The 19,466-nt window shown below is 42.0% G+C and overlaps 1 protein-coding gene across 1 annotated transcript in view; it reads left to right on the plus strand.

Moving 5' to 3' along the window:
* Positions 1 to 19,466, plus strand: part of LOC124595494 (DNA polymerase alpha catalytic subunit) — a 262,660-nt gene that overhangs the window by 19,488 nt on the left and 223,706 nt on the right. Inside the window, exons 4-7 of the mRNA XM_047134258.1 lie at positions 96 to 173; positions 12,143 to 12,220; positions 14,671 to 14,782; positions 16,274 to 16,390. Of these exons, the coding sequence (XP_046990214.1) occupies positions 96 to 173; positions 12,143 to 12,220; positions 14,671 to 14,782; positions 16,274 to 16,390 (385 nt within the window). The remainder of the gene's footprint in view (positions 1 to 95; positions 174 to 12,142; positions 12,221 to 14,670; positions 14,783 to 16,273; positions 16,391 to 19,466) is intronic.

Raw genomic sequence — 19,466 nt, forward strand, 5'->3', positions numbered from 1 at the left:
GTGTCCTAAAATGCTTGGTAACTTTCATTTCTGACCCTTATAAATAATCATGGCTTAAGTCATATATATAATTTCAACTTTCTCTCTGCCTGTAGAAGTTACCTGAAATCGTTGGCAGAAGCTGCTCCTGCAAGGTGTTTGAAGGCTCCAGAGGAAAAACAACAGTCCCCTGTGTGAGTATGCATCAAAAGAAGAAACATTTCTTGAAACATTTTTTAATTTTGTATGTTATAGTTAAGAGCTCTAACTGTGTTACTTTTGTAAAGTATAGAAGAAACATTTACCTTATATTGTTATTTCATTCAAGATGCAATTTGAGCCCTAGAGGGTTATTCACCATCAAAGAAGAAGTCTCCTAAGAAACAGGAGCCTGCAGTGGCCCCTGCCCCACCAGTCCCCCACGGCTCTGTGTCCAAGCACGAGGTGGAGATCCTGGCATTCCCTGAGGACCTAGGTCTTGCTGACGCTTCGGATGCAATGGTACTTGATGCCAACACTCAGCGGGTGGCAGCAGATGATGCTGAGGCCTAATTTGTCTCCTTGGTCACTTCATGCCTTCCACATGACAGAAAGTGTCATTTTCCAAGGGAACTGCGGTCGTTTATTCTAAGTGTTACACCTGCTTTTTGCTTTGTCCTTCAGGAAAGCTGGTTTCCCGCAGTACAGACCCCCACCCTTCATAGCTATCGGGGTTACTGCAAAAACTGTCTTGCCTGTGACAGACCATCAGATGGAGTTTGCATCTTTGTCCTTACCTATGTCTGTAGCGAACCTGTGCCCCTTCAGACACCTTTAGAAGCCATGGCTGACAGAGTGAGACAACACAGGAAACTACCATCTGTAACATCCACCTCCTTCCAGATGGTGATGCACCATCCCATGTATTGGCTGCACTCACCTGACAACTCTCCCCACCTTTTCGTCTTCTGGGTGATTTTAACGCTCATAACCTTTGGTGGGGTGGATCTGAGGTTACTGGCTGTGGCAAAGATGTTGAGGATCAACTAACTCAATTTGACCTTTGCCTTCTAAATGCAGGTGCCTACACACATTTCAGCATTCCAGTGTGGCACATGGCACATATTCAGCCATTCATCTCTCTGCCTGCAGTCCTGGCCTTCTCCTATCTATCTACTGGAGAGCACATGACGACATGTGTGGTAGTGACCACTTTGCACTCTTCCTGTCCCTACCCCAGCATCCCTCATCTCGACGCTAGCCCATGCGGGCTCTTCCCAAGCCTGACTGGGACACTTTCACCTCCGTTACCATTGTTGAATCTCTGTTGCATGCCACCATCGACCAGGTGATTCACACCATCACTAATACCATTATTACCACAGCTGAATTGGCAATCCCTTGTTCCTCCGGTTGTGCCCTGCGGAAGTCAGTGGCGTGGGGGTTACCAGAAATTGCTGTGACCATTAGAGACCATAGGTGGGCCCTCCGTCATAAGTGCCACACCTCCCTGGAGAACCTTACTGCCTTCAAATGGCTCCATGTCCAGGTTCGCCTCCTCGTCAAATGAAGGAAGCAGAGTGTTGGGAACGCTATGTCCCCACCAGGTTTGGACCAAGTTCCGCCGAGTTTATGGCTATGAGTCCCCTGCAGGTGTACCTGGAATAGCCAAAAATGAAGCTGTATCTGCTGATCCAGACATAATTGCAGAATGTCTTGCTCAGCATTATGCTCACATCTCTGCGTCTGAGAATTACCACCCCACCATTAGTCTCCTCCAACACCAGGTAGAATGAGAACACCTCTCTTTTGCTTCACGCCACCCTGATTCACATAATGCTCCTTTCAGTGAGTGGGAATTTGTCAGTGCCCTTGCTGACTGTCCTGACAGAGCCCCTGGCCCAGACCACATCCATTTCCAAATGCTCAAACATCTGTCAGCGGATTCCCAGTGCCAGTTCCTTGCCATTTCCAACCGCATCTGGAGTGATGTTGAATTCCTATCGCAATGGCAGGAAAGTATTATCATCCCAGTGCTAAAGCCTGGTAAGAACCCACTAGATGTTGATAGCTATTATCCTATCAGCCTCACCACCATTCTGTGCAAGCTGCTTGAAGGTATGGTGAGCCGGCGGTTGTGTTGACTCCTTGAGTCACAGGGCCTTATGGCTCTGTCCCAGGGCGGTTTTCACCAAGGGTGCTCGACAATCGACAACTTGGTCCACCTGCAGTCTGCCATTCAGTCGGCCTTTTCCCGGCGACAACACCTTATTGGCGTCTTTTTCGACTGACGAAGGCTTACGATACCACTTGGTAACACCATATTCTCACTACTCTGCATGAGTGCGGTCTCCAGGGCCCGCTCCCGATTTTTATACAGAACTTTTTGTCGCTCCGCACTTTCAGATTTCTCGTCGGTGCTTCCCACAGTGCACCCCATGTACAAGAGAATGGGGTACTGCAGGGCTGTGTCCTGAGGATCCCACTCTTTTTAATTGCTGTCGATGGTCTAGCATTAGTAGTTGGGTTGTCAGTCTCTTCTCTCCTACATGCTGACGATTTTTGTATTTCCTTCTGCTCCTCTTCTGTTGGTGTGGCTGAACAGTGGCTGCAGGGAACTATACGGAATGCACAGTCATGGGCCTTCACTCACAGCTTTGTTTTCGGCCACCAAGACTTGAGTCATGCACTTCTGTCGTCGTCGTACTGTCCACCCCCATCCAGAACTTTACCTCAATGACCAACTACTAAATATAGTGGAGGCTTACTGCTTTTCAGGACTGGTCTTTGATGTCCGCTTAACTTGGCTTCCCCATCTTCGTCAGCTTAAGGCCATTTGCTGGTGGCATCTTAATATTATTCAATGCCTGAGCCACACTGACTGGGGTGCTGATTATCCTACACTGCTGCAGCTGTACAAAGCCCTCGTGCAGTCCTTTATTAACTGGGAGCCTGGTGTATGGTTCAGAATCACCTTCACACTGCATCTGCTGGGCCTATCTACCACTGCGGAGTTAGGCTCGCGATGGGAGCCTTCCGAATGAGACCCGTAAACAGCCCCCTTGTGGAGCTGGTGTTACTCCACTGCGGCTCCAGTGGCAATTGCTGCTTGCAAATTATACCACCCACATTCATAATTCGTCTTGTCATCCAAATTAATGTCTCCTTTTTCCTAACATGGCGATCCATCTCCCACAATGGTGGCCCAGAACTGGGAATCCACTCGCTGTCTGTGCCTGGTCCCTTCTTACAGAACTCAAAGCTTCCCTTCTACCATCTTTTCTGAGAGTCCACTTACGTACACCCGTACCTCAGCCACAGCTTCGGCTGGACGTACCACAAGGCCCAAAAGGCTCTGTTTCAACATAGGCCCTCTGCCAGCAATTTCTCTTTCTTCTTGGCGTTTTCGAGGGTTCAGAAATAGTCTACACAAATGGATCAGTGGTCGACAGTCCTGTTGGCTTCGCTTACACTTATGTTGGCCATACTGAACAGTGCTCCTTGTTGGATGGCTCTAGTGTTTTCACTGCAGAGTTAGTGGCCATCTATTGTGTTCTTGAGCGTATCCGCTCCTGCACTGGTGAGTCCTTCGTTATCTGTAGTGACTTCTTAAACAGCCTCCAAGCTCTCGACCAGTGTTTCCCTCGACATCATATCCTTTGGTAATGGCTACCCAGGGATCTCTTTATGTCCTCAGGAACAGTGGACATTCAGTGGCCTTCATTTGGACCCTAGGACATTTCAAGATACTGGACAATGAACTTGCTGACTGCCTACCTAAACAGGCCACCAGTAAACCAACTGTGGAGATTAGCCTGCTGGAGACGGATTTGTGATTGGTCTTCCACCGCAAAGTTTTCGGGATTTGGGATACTGACTGGTGCACCTTTAGTGCACCAAATAAACTACATGTTATCAAGGAGATAATGAATGTATGGTGCTCGTACATGGGTGCCACTCGCAGGGGAGTGTTGTCCTTAGCTGGCTCCGCATGAAGCGTGGGTTTTTTATCATGCAATCAAAGGGTGCTTGTCTGGCCTTCTCTCCAAGGCCTCCACCCTCTCTAAATTTTAACTCGTTTTCACCTTTTCATTGCACTTTGTTTGCCATGGTGTTCATCTTTTCCCTATGTGTGTTCATCTCTCCTTGACTTTTAGGCTAGACATTTTAGTGTGCTGCAGAGTGGCTGGCTCATCCTTTCTTATTCTTGTGAACAGCCGGCCCAGACCATCTGCTCTGTCATTTGCATAACTTCCTGTACTTTTGCTTGTGGTGTACATTTTCCCCCTTTTTGTTTGTTTCTTTCATTTTCTCTTTCGGTGTGGTTCCCCATTCCTTTTATGCCCTTTTACTTTCCCAGACTAATTGCGGTAGTTGTTTTACCTTGAGCCTTGTTTGCGTGAGGAGAAAGGAATTGATGTAGTTTGGTCCCTTTATACCCCCAACCAACCAATCATTCATTTGCAACTTGTGTACCATATATGCCATTATGAAGGAGAGCCAGCTGCTGTTTTTGTTAATATTTCAAACTTCTAAGACACGCGGAACACTCTGGGCTGTCTGTATACTGGAGAGGTAATAACATTGTTTAATGTGAACATTTGTGTTAACTAAAATTCAAATCTCCTATTCCAAACATAGGTCTCCACAAGAGGGACCATTCCCCCCCACCCACCCTCCATCTCCCATAAATGCCCCCCCCCCCCCCCCCCCCAATAATCTGTAGTACAGAGTTTTTGTCACAGAATTCTCACACACTTAAATTAGTAGATAAACATCAGTTCTTTGGGATATTTCGTATCACTTCCTTCGGCATGAATGTCTCGAAATTGACCAACCCATTTATACCAAATAGGGCAGTGTTAGTGTCTTGCCATCTTATCTCCATTCCCCTCCTGCATGAATTTTTGCAGATGTATATGAGACTGAACATTCTGATTAATTATAGAAGGCATCCCCCCTTGAACCATGGACCTTGCTGTTGGTGGGGAGGCTTGCATGCCTCAGCGATACAGATAGCCGTACCGTAGATGCAACCACAACGGAGGGGTATCTGTTGAGAGGCCAGACAAATGTGTGGTTCCTGAAGAGGGGCAGCAGCCTTTTCAGTAGTTGCAGGTGCAACAGTCCAGATGATTGACGATTCTGGTCTTGTAACACTAACCAAAACGGTCTTGCTGTGCTTTTACTGCGAACGGCTGAAAGCAGGGGGAAACTACAGCCATAATTTTTCCCGAGAGCATGCAGCTTTACTGTATGGTTAAATGATGATCTCGTTCTCTTGTGTAAAATATTCTGGTGGTAAAATAGTCCCCCATTCGGATCTCCGGGCGGGGACTCCTCAGGAGAAAGAAAACTGGTGTTCTGCAGATCAGAGCGTGGAATGTCGGATACCTTAATCGGGCAGGTGGGTTAGAAAATTTAAAAAGGGAAATGGATAGGTTAAAGTTAGATATAGTGGGAATTAGCGAAATTCAGTGGCAGGAGGAACAAGACTTCTGGTCAGGTGACTACAGGGCTATAAATACAAAATCAAATAGGGGTGATGCAGGAGTAGGTTTAATAATCAATAAAAAAATAGGAATGCGGGTAAGCTACTACAAACAGCACAGTGCACACATTATTGTGGCCAAGATTGACACGAAGCCCTTGTCCACCACAGTAGTACAAGTTTATATGCCAACTAGGTCCGCAGATGATGAAGAGATTGAAGAAATGTATGATGAGATAAAAGAAATTATTCAGATAGTTAAGGGAGACGAAAATTTAATAGTCATAGGTGACTGGAATTCGATAGTAATAAAAGGAAGAGAAGGAAATGTAGTAGGTGAACATAGAATGGGGGTAAGGAATGAAAGACGAAGCCACCTGGTAGAATTTTCCAGAGCATAACTTTGTCATAGCTAACACTTGGTTCAAGAATCATGTAATGGTAAGGCAGAGATTTAGGAACCAGCTTTTAAATTGTAAGACATTTCCAGGGGCAGATGTGGAATCTGACCAAAATCTGTTGGTTATGAACTGTAGATTAAAACTGAAGAAACTGCAAAAAGGTGGGAATTTTAAGGAGATGGGACGTGGATAAACTGACAGAACCAGAGGTTGCAGGGAGTTTCAGGGAGAGCATTAGAGAACGACAAGAATGAGGGAAAGAAATACAGTAGATGCAGAGTGGGTAGCTTTGAGAGACGAAATAGCGAAGGCAGCAGAGGATCAAGTAGATAAAAAGATGAGGCCTTGTATGAATCCTTGGCTAACAGAATAAATATTGAATTTAATTGATGAAAGGAGAAAATATAAAAATGCAGTAAATGAAGCTGGCAAAAAGGACTACAAACGTCTCAAAAATGAGATCAACAGGAAGTGCAAAATGGCTAAGCAGGGATGGCTAGAGGACAAATGTAAGGATGTAGAGGCTTATCTCACTAGGGGTAAGATAGATACTGCCTACAGGAAAATTAAAGAGACCTTTGGAGAAAAGAGAACCACTTGTATGAATATCAAGAGCTCAGATGGAAACCCAGTAATAAGCAAAGAAGGGGAAGCAGAAGGATGGAAGGAGTATACAGAGGGTCTATACAAGGGCGATGTACTTGAGGACAATATTATTTAAATTTGAGAGCATGTCCTTGCTTTTAAATGTCTCAGTGGTAAGGCTTGTTACATTATTAACCAGAGTAAAAAGGAATAGTGGGGACATATGCCTTTTCATCACAGGTTTGGTTCAAGCTCCGTAGTCTTCTGAGCCACCAGCGTCAGTCAGCTGTCCAGGGTCTTAATCTCCAAGATGCTCTATGCACTGATTCATTGGTCCTTGCAGAACACCTTGCAATACACTTTGTGACGGCCTCAGCGTCCTCTTCCTGTCCTACTACCTTCCTCCAGCAAAAACCCCGAGTTGAGCAGACTCCCCTCTGTTTCACCCCACACCATGCTGAACCATATAATGAACCCTTCACTGAATGGGAATTCTTGCTGGCTCTTACCTCTTGGTGTTACACAGCCCCAGGCCTGGATTTTATCCACGACCAGATGCTCCAACACTTTGACATTCCCCAGAGTCAACATCTCCTCTTCAACTGCATTTGGCTCATGGGTGCTTTTCCGTCACAATGCTGAGATAGTATAGTTATCCCCGTCTTTAAGCCCGATAAAACCCAATGTCTCTCAACAGCTACCGCCCAGTTCGCCTGATGAATGTACTTTCTAAACTGCTCGAGATGGTTAGCTTCAGATTATGTTGGATACTTGAATCTCGAGTCCTTTTGTCCCCATATCAGTGTGGCTTCCGGGAAGGACGATCTCCGACTGACAATGTGTTCAGATTAGAAACAGCAATTCGATAGGCTTTTACTAACTGCCGGCACCTTGTTGCGGTTTTCTTTGATGTGCGTAACATACGTGGCATGGCTTGGTGCCATCACATTTTAATTACCATCTGCGACTGGGGCTTCCATGGTCCCTTTCAGATTTTTGTCCACGAGTTTTCATCTCACCGGCCCTTCTGGGTTCCAGTTGGCACTTTACTCAGCACTCGTCGGATTCAGAAGAATGGTATCTCACAGGGTTCTATGTTAAGTGTCACACTCTTCTTCATAGCCATCAATGGGTTTGTAACCTCTGTTGGGCCTGTGGTTACCCCGGCATTGTATGTCGACAATTTTTGCGTCTTGTGCAGCTCTCCCCCCGTAGCATCTGCTGAGTGCCTGCTCCAAGGTACCATCCGATGGGCCTCTGTGTGGGTCTTCTCCCACGGCTTTCAGTTTTCTCCCTCCATATGTAGGTTATGCATTTTTGTCATCTACCCACTGTATACCCCAATCCAGAACTTCATTTAGGTGACCTGCTTCTCGATGTTTTAGCACAGTCCCATTTCTTGGACCTCATTTTTAATAAAAAGCTGACGTGGCTGCCCCATATTCACCACCTAAAGATTACATCCTTGTGGAAGCTTAATGCTCTGCGCCTCCATGCCCATACATCTTAGGCTGAAGACCATACTCTCTTCTCCATCTTTACCGTGCACAAGTCTTGTCCAGACCTGATTATGGTAGTCAGGTTTATGGCTAGCAGCTCTTTCCACTCTGCAGATACTTGACCCTGTTCACCATTGTGAGGTGTGTCTGGCTATTGGTGCCTTTCGCACTAGTCCCATTGGCAGTCTCTTCGCAGAAGCAGGAATTCCTCCTCTACAAATACGACGCAGCCAACTCCTGGTTTCTTATGCAATCGCCATTCACCAAGTCCCTGACCATCCTGTGTTTGAGAGATGTCTCCCTCCTGACAACCACCAATGGGTGGGATTGCCTGTTGGAATGCGTCTCACTTCCCTCTATCAGGATCTCCATCTCCATTCACTGGAATGCGCCCCATGTGTTTCTTTCCACCCCCACTTCCCCCCTCTCTTGGACACCGCCTAAACCATGGATTAAAGACATTCCAGGGTCCTAAGGTGTTCTATCGCCCCTATAGTTTTCAAGTGTCTCGTACGTGCCATCCTTGCATAGTTCTAGGTTAATACCATATTAAAACTGATGCTTCTAAGACAATAGATAAGGTGGGATACGCTTTCACGTCTCCTACTTTGGTAGAACACCATTTATTGTGGGGGTCATGTAGTGTATTCACAGTAGATCTCCTAGCCATTCATAGAACCCTCCATTTTGTTTCTCAGCCCTCTCTCCACAATGTTTTAATTTGTACCGACTTCATGAGTAGCCTGCAGGCTGTCGAACTGATGCTACTCTCATCACCCTTTGGTCTTTGCTATCCATGACCTCTGCCCTTGGCCGTGCCGCCTGCTCAGTTGTCTTTCTCTCTGTCCCAAGTCTTGGGCATCATGGGGAATAAACTGGCTGACCATTTGGCTAGAGAAGCAGGTACTTAAACCCCATTCCCTTCCATGATTCCAGTTGTGTATATGTGGACCTCTGTCAAATCTCTCTTTGCCCAAAAGTGGAATGACGTCTGGTGCACTACTGCTCACAGTAATAAATGCTGTACAATCACGGAGTCTATTGCAGTGTGGCACGCTTCCTTCCGCTCCTCACAGAAGGACAGAAGGAGTCTACTGTTTTATGCCACTTATGCATTGCTTATATCAGGCTCACCTGTTGTTTCCTTCTGTGTAATGAACCAACCAACCACAATGTGGTTGTAGAGCCAGACTGTGACCGTATCCCACGTATTGGTGGAATGTCCCCTTCTTTTGGCCCTTCGTGCTTCTAGATTCCTTAATTTTAATACTAGCAGACAATTCACGGACAGTTTTACTGGTCCCCAGTTTGCTCGGTGAAAGTGGTTTTTATTTACAGATATAAGGTTTTGCTTTCCTCCTGGACCAGGGCAAGGTGGTTGTGGTTGGGACCTCTCTTCATGTCTTCTCAGTCTGGTCCCCCATGACCACTCCCCCATGAAAGAATGCTCTTTTTTCAGGTTTTTTAATTTGGTCTCACTTTTGTGCCTTTTACTGTGTGTTTTAACTTCATTATTATATAATTTGACTCACCTGACTGGACCCATTCATTTTTAGCCGAAGCTCTTTCTTCTGTTAATAACTTCAGAATTGCGAGACTGATGACCTTGCCATTTGGTCCCATAAACCTTCTCAATTAATCAATCAATCAAAATTTTTATCTTTGCCTAGGCCATTTTGGAAAAGTCACTAAATTCATCACAAAGTTCACCTACCCAGTCTTTAGGCATAGTGAGTTTCACAGAGAGAATATTGTCTTGAATGTGCAAGCCAAACAGATCAAAGGAGTCCATACCAAAATATTTTCACTTCCACATGAGCACAAAACTGGGAACAAAACTGTCTTTGTCATGTTATGAAATGTGACAGGTAGGCTGCAAATGTCCACTGTAACAAGAAAGAGTTGACTATGACTTATGTAGCTTGGGGCTTGGCTGATATTTCTTATGGGCCTCTGTTGAACAAAGTCACTGACACACCACTGCTCATGTGCAAGCATATTTTGTGCTTGGCAATCTGCAGAGTGAAAAACAGCTGGGCAGTGAAACACTAGTCTGTTGCCTAACACACTGATTGTTTACATCACTACCCTTGCTGGGATTTTGGGTGCTGTGTATTCCTGAACTGTTATCCAAGTACTGAAGCTCCACTAATTCCAAAACTTCTTTTACATCCCAAACTCTGCCCGGGACATATTTGCCCCCCTCTTTTTTTCCGTACAATTAGATCACCCTAGCTTGGCAACTGATGTAGATTTTCGTTGACTCGGACAATGACTGATTGAGTATAAGTTATTTCTTTTCTTTTGAATGTTGTTGTTTATATCAGGACAATGGACAAAGCTTTCAGAAAACAACAGGACGACCATTAATTACATGTATTTGTTTACCTTCTTACAAAATTTGAACTAGTTTGCACAAGTTTGAAATGTAGAAATGATTCACATTAAAAAACACTCCAAATGCATTTTTTTGCACTAGAATATGAGTAAAGCTGAATTTTTGAAACCAAGTTTTCAATGTTGTTGTAGTAACCCATATTTTATTTATTTTATTTGATTCATTTTAAATGGTTTTCACGCATTCAATTCACATAAGATGAATTTTATGTGCTACATTTAGCTTGACTTTAAACCATTATATCTCGACAACAGATAAAGATTATTGGATAAAAAGAATTCGTTTTGACTTTATCCATTTATCTACCTTTGTGAAAAGTTTGAACTGATTTCGTACAAGTTTGAAGTATACAAGTGATGTGCTTCAAAAACCTCCCATAAAAAAGGTGTTTTTTAATTGCACGGAAACTCCAAATGCAGCACAGCTTTTTCAAACTGTCAAAACTTATCTTAGACTGTCCACTGAATTTGAACCATCAATCTCGCTTCAGTTCTGAGCTATTTAAGGGTGACTGTTTTTGCGCATAAAATTAGAATATTGCACATACAGTTGATGCCATTAGCTGATCATTAATTTCAATCCAATTAAAATCTTTTGCAAAAGGAAATAATCAATTCACACAGTTTACAAGGGGGTCAGCTCTGGTTTGTCATTCAAATCTTGCTTAGCATTCTGTAACATAGCTACAGTAAGGCAGATGACCTTTTAAGACATGATTACCTCTTTATCTGGTGGGAAACATATAGCAATGGGTATGAAACATGGAAGATGTGGCATGACTCAAAGAAGTTACAGATTAAGTAAAATGTACTGTATGAGCTGGAAAATACCTGCTGTCAAAACACTTATACCCTGTCTGACAAACTGGGCTCTGCAATATCAAAATGAGTATAAAGACAGCTGATCATCATAAGGTGTAAAAATTACAGAAATTGAAGTGCTAGTGTTAGGGGAGTTGCAAATCAACTTTAGTCAAAATAAAACTGGCCCAGATGCTATTTATAAGACTGAGGCAGAACTGATCCTTATTAATGAAAAGAACTGCCCACCACAGAAAAATATGAAAACAGTGATTTTGATACCCCCATTGGTTACCGTCATGTGACAGTGCTGCACACCTCCTCCATGCTCTGCCACGAGTGCTTCACTGTATCATTACATTTGAGTGAGTGAGAGGAGCAGATCTGCATACTGACTAGTAGAAAACTGCACAGAAAAGTCCTAACAATAAAATGACAAGTGTTCCTTGTAAAGTGTTATGCAAAGCACAATTCTTGGAAAACGTGTGTGGGATTTTTTGCACAAACAGAGTAATATGGAAGTGTTTTGGCGATACCTCCAGCAAAGCCTGTAATGCAAAAGTTAGTGGCAAAATGGCATAAAACCAGCTCTGTAGCAAATAAAAATTGTTAACTCTCTGGAAAGTGTTTAAACACCATGTCAGTCTTGTAAATATTTCCTGAGTCAGTTTTATTTGACCCACCTAATACATTTTATATTGAATTTATAGTGAAACTGGTATCTCAGATGGAAACTGTAATATAAATTATTTGGTAGATCATACTGTTTGATGGGGAATAGGGTTAAATTGTTACAGTTTTTATTAATTAAGTCATAGAATAGGTGTGGAGAACTATAGGGTCTTATTACTGCTGTTGATTAGTAGTATTAGGACTTTAGTTGTGTATTTGTAATATTACCTTACTGTCCTTCAAGATGTAACAGTCTGCTTGTTGTAGGCATGAATATGCTAATTTGAACCCATTTAAACATATTTTATGAGTAATCTGAACTTTCTATGTGCCTTTAGGAGCCATTTGAAATCATTTTCTGAAGCTGATTCCACAAGACGCCTGAAGTGTCCAGAGGGAAAAAAGCAATCTCCTAAGTGAGTATCGTTCAAGATCATGAAAACATGTATTTTTTGTGGGTTATCCATATATAAGTGTTTTATATACAAAAATGTCAGTTATTTAGAGAGTAATTTTTTTCGCTTCTGCTTGCTGATACTTCCTCTATAATTACATTTGTGTTAAGATTATTGGTCGTAGGACATGATATTAAATTGTATCCAAACTTTAGGCCCAGATGTTTACTGCATTAACTCCTTGAGTTTACAGTTCTGTTCAAGTGAGTATTTTTTTCACTGAATAAACAGCTGTGATTCATCATAGAACCAACTTGTATGTTACACGTAGGGACCGGAAAAAATCGCATTTTGTGATAAATGCGAAATACATGCGAGTTCTGCCTCAAAATGCGGAGATGTGAAATTACTTAATACATGGTTTCATAGCAAATTGTATCTAGATGAGCTATTTATCAGAGATAGTTTGAAACTGCTTTATTATCTGCGTACAATATTGAAAATGTAAGCATTTACTGGCATCGTACATCATCTGGCGAAGCACAATTTGGAAAGATAATATGTGCCAGAACCTACTTGCAAAATAAAGTGTATGAATGCAATGATGTATCAGTGTGCTCAATGCTATAGTGCCATGCCAATTTGGATGATTGAATGGTCTGTTTAAGTTACATGTCACATGATGCAACTTAGTACTTAACCATGAGACCTAGCATTTTATAAGAAGGAAACACAGATGTTTGTTAGCTAAAGCTCAAAAGATTGTGTAATATGGTCAGTTTTAACGTAGTAAATTAGGTAGTGGATGTTTTGTTCTGCAGTGCATAGAATACGGCTAGAAGTCGGGTCGTAACTGTGTTGTTAACAATACTCTGCTAACTTCAACAAGCAGTTGCACGGCACCTATCCCAGAATGCTTTGTGTTGTGTGTTGCTCGTTGTTTTCTTTTCTTCTTTTGAAATAAGAGAAGTGACTAGTCCTGGTCCGTCAAGGATTTCATTTATGACTTACAACACCAGAAGAGATTGGTGATTCCTGTGACAGTGTGTCAGTTCCTCTCTGGGCTGCTCCCCAGCAAAATGGAGGTGGGGTTTGTTTCCCTGCACTGCATCTTCCTCTGTGCTTGTCAAAATTCTAGTCTGTTTACTCTTGTGGCCACTTGCAACTGTAGCCTATAACGCTAGCTGTCTGTACTATAACGACTGGAAAACAAACTGTGACATTTTTCAACGGTGCCGAAATTCTTCCCCTAACGTTAAAATCTAGTTGCCATATGTTCCGTCCTACTTGTATGCTAAGTGCCACATCAGTTCTGTCTGTAGCGTTGTGAAGCATGTGTCATAGGGCTATGAATGCCCATTAAAGGTTGAAATTAGTAGTCTGCAGGCTTTTTAATCTTCAAATACGGTGGGAAAAGACAAATAATGCTCAGTAACACCTTATATCGGAGACGCAGTCACTTAAATGGAGGGAAAATGCTGCTGCTTTTCAACAGAACAATCATTTTCGAAAGCTGAAATGCAGCCAAAGGAAGAAAAGAAAGGCCATTTTGGAAGAAATAGGTGTTGAAGTTTTTGCAAATGCACACATTCCAGCAAAAAGTTCCCAATCAGCACTTTTTTTAACATTTTCAAAGAACTAGTAATTTGTTTGTCTTCCACTCATCTAGAGTGACAACCTTTTAAATTTGTGCATCTAATCATTTACAAAGAAAGAAAACATGTGAATTTGACAAAAATAGAATTTTGCAAAAAATAGAGACGAATTTTTGTCAAAAATATATGCTATGTTTTCTGGTCCCTAGCCATCTGCAAACCCAGTTTAGAATAAATTGTCCTTTTAAAGTATAGATATTTGCAATAGGTAGTCTTGAAATTTTGTCTGTGGTGCATTTTAATTATAAAAATGTCATTAGGGAAGGCATAATGTGGACAGAGAGTTGGTATGCAAACAAAAATGAATTTCAGTCCTGTAAGCATGTGCTCGACACACACACACACACACACACACACACACACACACACACACACACTTGAGTAAGGGGCAGAGGAGCAGTTTTTAAGTCCACATTTAATAATCCCTATTATAGATGCAGCGTCAAGATGTGTCCCACGCTTTTATCCTGCACATTCTGTTACATTCCAGACATGGTGTACACTGCACCATTTATAGCAGCCCCATGATTACAAAAACCCTGATGTAGCAACTGTGTAATCTTTTATGTGATTATCACCATCAACCTTCTATTTCCTCATTTGGTCATCAGTAAACAATAACACATTTAATGGTCCACTGGCAGAACACGGTGAGCTTCATTGGTCCTGCCTTTCTTCTGACCTCAGTCTCCACTTCTTCCAGACATCACATCTCTGTGAATAATGTTTTACTTGTTGTTCACATTCCAACCAAGAGTATCTGGTAGCATTCTATAAATGCAATTGACTAATAATTTTATTTCCTTTTTTTTCCAGGAAAGCTCGTGTTATAATTCCAGCCACACCTCCTGTGCATGAAAGGACTGACAGGATTAATCCTCAGTTGTTAGAGAAGATGACAGATGAAGAAATTGATGATTTTGATGATGTGAGTGTTTTGTGCTGTTTGAGTTACAAGCTTTACATGAATGAAACTAAAGCAAAATTAAACCTAAAAAAGATATGTATCCATTAAGTGTAACTGGAAAGGGAGAGGGTGGCAGGCTGTTCTGTATATTTGTGAATTCTGGTTAAGACATGGCTTTCTCCAATAGTGTTGAAACCTAGAGTCTGCTAAGTTAATCACGTATCACAAATGCAAATCAATGACATTCTCAGCTGAGTAACCCTTTTGAATTCTTAGCTATGGTTTGCCATGTTGTTGTTGTATTATAAAAACACAGATTCAACACTAAAAAGTTAAAGTTCAATGAATCAGTATTGCATGATACATTCCAGGAATCAATTCATATTTAGTTATTTATTAACTAAGTAATTTGGACTGGTATCTGTCTGAATGTTGTTTTTACTTTGGTTTAGTTATTTTAGTACCTGTTGTATGAAAACTGGAACAGTTGTACAAAAACCATGACAATTGTAGATGTGCCAGTGCTATGGTTAAAATTTAGTGCTACTGCATCAGCTGATACCTTTCCAGTCAAGTTTTCATGTTGGGGTGTGATTGACGTATTCCAAAATCCTTTGAAAATATCTGTGAGTGCCACTGATCAAAATGTTTTACCTTTTCAAAATACAATGTTGGAAATTAGAACACACACACACACACACACACACACACACACACACACACACACTTTTCAAAATACAATGTTGGAAATTAGAACACACACACACACACACACACACACACACACACTTGTGCTGCTACATTGTGTGGGCCGAAAACACTGTGCTGGGATGAGTAGTTCTGTCAGTTGGATGGGATGACGGGACAGAGGAGGCGGTGAGCAGCAGAGAAGGTTGGCTTATGGTTGTGATGACTGATAGATAGTCATTAGGTGCAGGGGATAGAATGTGGCGTGTACACAGGATACGAATGGAACATGGCCCTGGCACTGGTGTGTTCATTTAGCACACGATGAATATGACATGATGATGTGGAAGAGTGAATTGGGAGGGGGTGACGAATGGAAGGGAAGAGGGTATGGGTGCAGGATGAGTGAAGTTAGGGTTCTGGGGCAGGGTAGATGTAGGGCAGGCAGCTAACAAAGCTTGAGCCCAGGAGATTTACAGGAATGTTCCCTCAATCTCTGCTAATAGCCTGCCCAACACCCTCTACTTTGCCCCAAGACCCTAACTTCACTCATCCTGTACTCACACCCCTTCCTAGCAGCCTCTCCTTGCTCTGTTCTGTCATTTTCATGGTTTCTTGTGACAGTGTATTAAAAAATCTACTTATTTGAGCCTGCCTTACAGAATATGATGATGAACTCTGTGCAGTGTTAAGAAGATGCCAAAGACGTCATATGTACGGCCAAAAATTTTAGTGTAAAACATGTACTATGGAGAGGAGTAGAAATCAAAAGATTGCCACAACAGGACTCCACTAAATGGCTAAGTACCTATTAATTTTTTTCAGGACACTACAATTGTTGATGCTTCCCAACTAGAATCACAGCAAGAACAACAAATGCAGTCACAGATTATTGAAGACTTTGATTCAAATGATGGTTTCCCTGACAGCAGTGCACTTGCTGTAAGTATTTTTCACATACAAATATGTGTATAATTTTTGGTTGGATGTGTTGTTGTTGTGGTCTTTGGTCCTGAGACTGGTTTGATGCAGCTCTCCATGCTACTCTATCCTGTGCAAGCTTCTTCATCTCCCAGTACCTACTGCAACCTACATCCTTCTGAATCTGCTTAGTGTATTCATCTCTTGGTCTCGTCCTACGATTTTTACCCTCCACGCTGCCCTCCAATAGTAAATTGGTGATCCCTTGATGCCTCAGAACATGTCCTACCAACCGATCCCTTCTTCTGGTCAAGTTGTTCCACAAACTTCTCTTTTCCCCAATCCTATTCAATACTTCCTCATTAGTTATGTGATCTACCCATCTAATCTTCAGCATTCTTCTGTAGCACCACATTTCGAAAGCTTCGATTCTCTTCTTGTCCAAACTATTTATTGTCCATGTTTCACTTCCATACAAGGCTACACTCCATACAAATACTTTCAGAAATGACTTCCTGACACTTAAATCTATACTCGATGTTAACAAATTTCTCTTCTTCAGAAACGCTTTCCTTGCCATTGCCAGTCTACATTTTATATCCTCTCTACTTCGACCATCATCAGTTATTTTGCTCCCCAAATAGCAAAACTCCTTTACTACTTTAAGTGTCTCATTTCCTAATCTAATACCCTCAACATCACCCAACTTAATTCGACTACATTCCATTATCCTCGTTTTGCTTTTGTTGATGTTCATCTTATATCCTCCCTTCAAGACACCATCCATTCCATTCAACTGCTCTTCCAAGTCCTTTGCTCTCTCTGACAGAATTACAATGTCATTGGCGAACCTCAAAGTTTTTATTTCTTCTCCATGGATTTTAATACCTACTCCGAATTTTTCATTTGTTTCCTTTACTGCTTGCTCAATATACAGATTGAACAACATCGGGGAGAGGCTACAACCCTGTCTTACTCCCTTCCCAACCACTGCTTCCCTTTCATGTCCCTCGACTCTTATAACTGCCATCTGGTTTCTGTACAAATTGTAAATAGCCTTTCGCTCCCTGTATTTTACCCCTGCCACCTTTAGAATTTGAAAGAGAGTATTCCAGTCAACATTGTCAAAAGCTTTCTCTAAGTCTACAAATGCTAGAAACGTAGGTTTGCCTTTCCTTAATCTTTCTTCTAAGATAAGTCGTAAGGTCAGTATTGCCTCACGTGTTCCAGTATTTCTACAGAATCCAAACTGATCTTCCCCGAGGTCGGCTTCTACTAGTTTTTCCATTCGTCTGTAAAGAATTCGTGTTAGTATTTTGCAGCTGTGGCTTATTAAACTGATTGTTAGGTAATTTTCACATCTGTCAACACCTGCTTTCTTTGGGATTGGAATTATTATATTCTTCTTGAAATCTGAGGGTATTTCACCTGTTTCATACATCTTGCTCACCACATGGTAGAGTTTTATCAGGACTGGCTCTCCCAAGGCCGTCAGTAGTTCCAATGGAATGTTGTCTACTCCAGGGGCCTTGTTTCCACTCAGGTCTTTCAGTGCTCTGTCAAACTCTTTACGCAGTATCGTATCTCCCATTTCATCTTCATCTACATCCTCTTCCATTTCCATAATATTGTCCTCAAGTACATCGCCCTTGTATAGACCCTCTATATACTCCTTCCACCTTTCTGCTTTCCCTTCTTTGCTTAGAACTGGGTTTCCATCTGAGCTCTTGATGTTCATACAAGTGGTTCTCTTATCTCCAAAGGTCTCTTTAATTTTCCTGTAGGCAGTATCGATCTTACCCCTAGTGAGATAAGCCTCTACATCCTTACATTTGTCCTCTAGCCATCCCTGCTTAGCCATTTTGCACTTCCTGTTGATCTCATTTTTGAGACGTTTGTATTCCTTTTTGCCTGCTTCATTTACTGCATTTTTATATTTTCTCCTTTCATCAATTAAATTCAATATTTCTTCTGTTACCCAAGGATTTCTACTAGCCCTCGTCTTTTTACCTACTTGATCTTCTGCTGCCTTCACTACTTCATCCCTCAAAGCTACCCATTCTTCTTCTACTGTATTTCTTTCCCCCATTCCTGTCAATTGTTCCCTTACGCTCTCCCTGAAACTCTGTACAACCTCTGGTTCTTTCAGTTTATCCAGGTCCCATCTCCTTAAATTCCCGCCTTTTCACAAGTAATAGACCAAATGTGATTATTAATATAATTTGGTTCGCTAATAAATTCAGATCACCCAAAAAATCACTCTATTCAGACGTTAAATTTTTGAATGTAAGTGGAACGTTCTATTTTGTTATTCAGTGTGTGTACATTGTAGCTCATTGCAGTGATTTTTTTCCCTTTAAATACAGTTGGTAAAATGGAGAATCCGGATTGTATTTTTATTTCCAGCCACTCTAATCTGCTGGAAGGGGATGTGATCTGCAATGTTGACAGGGCACTGAACACCTATTTCCGTTCTCCTACTCTGTTTTCCTTACTTTAATGCTCCTCTTGATGCTTTTCCTCATTCCTTTTGTTCATATTGTTTCATTTAAATAGAAGTGGTGGTAGGGTAACAACCTGCTGCAGTGGCCTTATATAGCCCACAGACGGCACTTGATTGATTAGGAATTAGGTAATGCCATTGCAGATGGTGTCACTGTCTGGGCTGCTGGTACCACCACTTCAGTTGTCGCGTAAACATTGCAACGAATGTCTGTGGCTCTTCTCTACATCGAGAACTTGCTTCCATGCAGCGCCAAGATTATATGTGCTGTCATGGTTGAAAATCTTTTCACACATTCTTATTCTACAGCCTCTTTAATTAATAATTCCAGTTTGTAGAAGCCTGGGACAAAATGACTGTTTCATCAAAAAGTATTTTATATTTGTTAGTGAGCCTATTTCAGCAACTGCAGATTTTTCCAGTTCTCAATTTCTGATAAGCTGCACAGCAGTCAGAAATGGTATTTGTTGACTAACCAGTGTAATTGCATTTGTACTCTTAAGGGATGTTGTGAATCCCAGGGGTCTCAAGGCTGACAACATCACTTGTGAATGTGGAAGCAATTATATCGGTCAGTTCATCCGCACCATTTCT

Source organism: Schistocerca americana, chromosome 2 (genome assembly GCF_021461395.2).
Source record: "Schistocerca americana isolate TAMUIC-IGC-003095 chromosome 2, iqSchAmer2.1, whole genome shotgun sequence".
Classification (NCBI taxonomy): domain Eukaryota; kingdom Metazoa; phylum Arthropoda; class Insecta; order Orthoptera; family Acrididae; genus Schistocerca; species Schistocerca americana.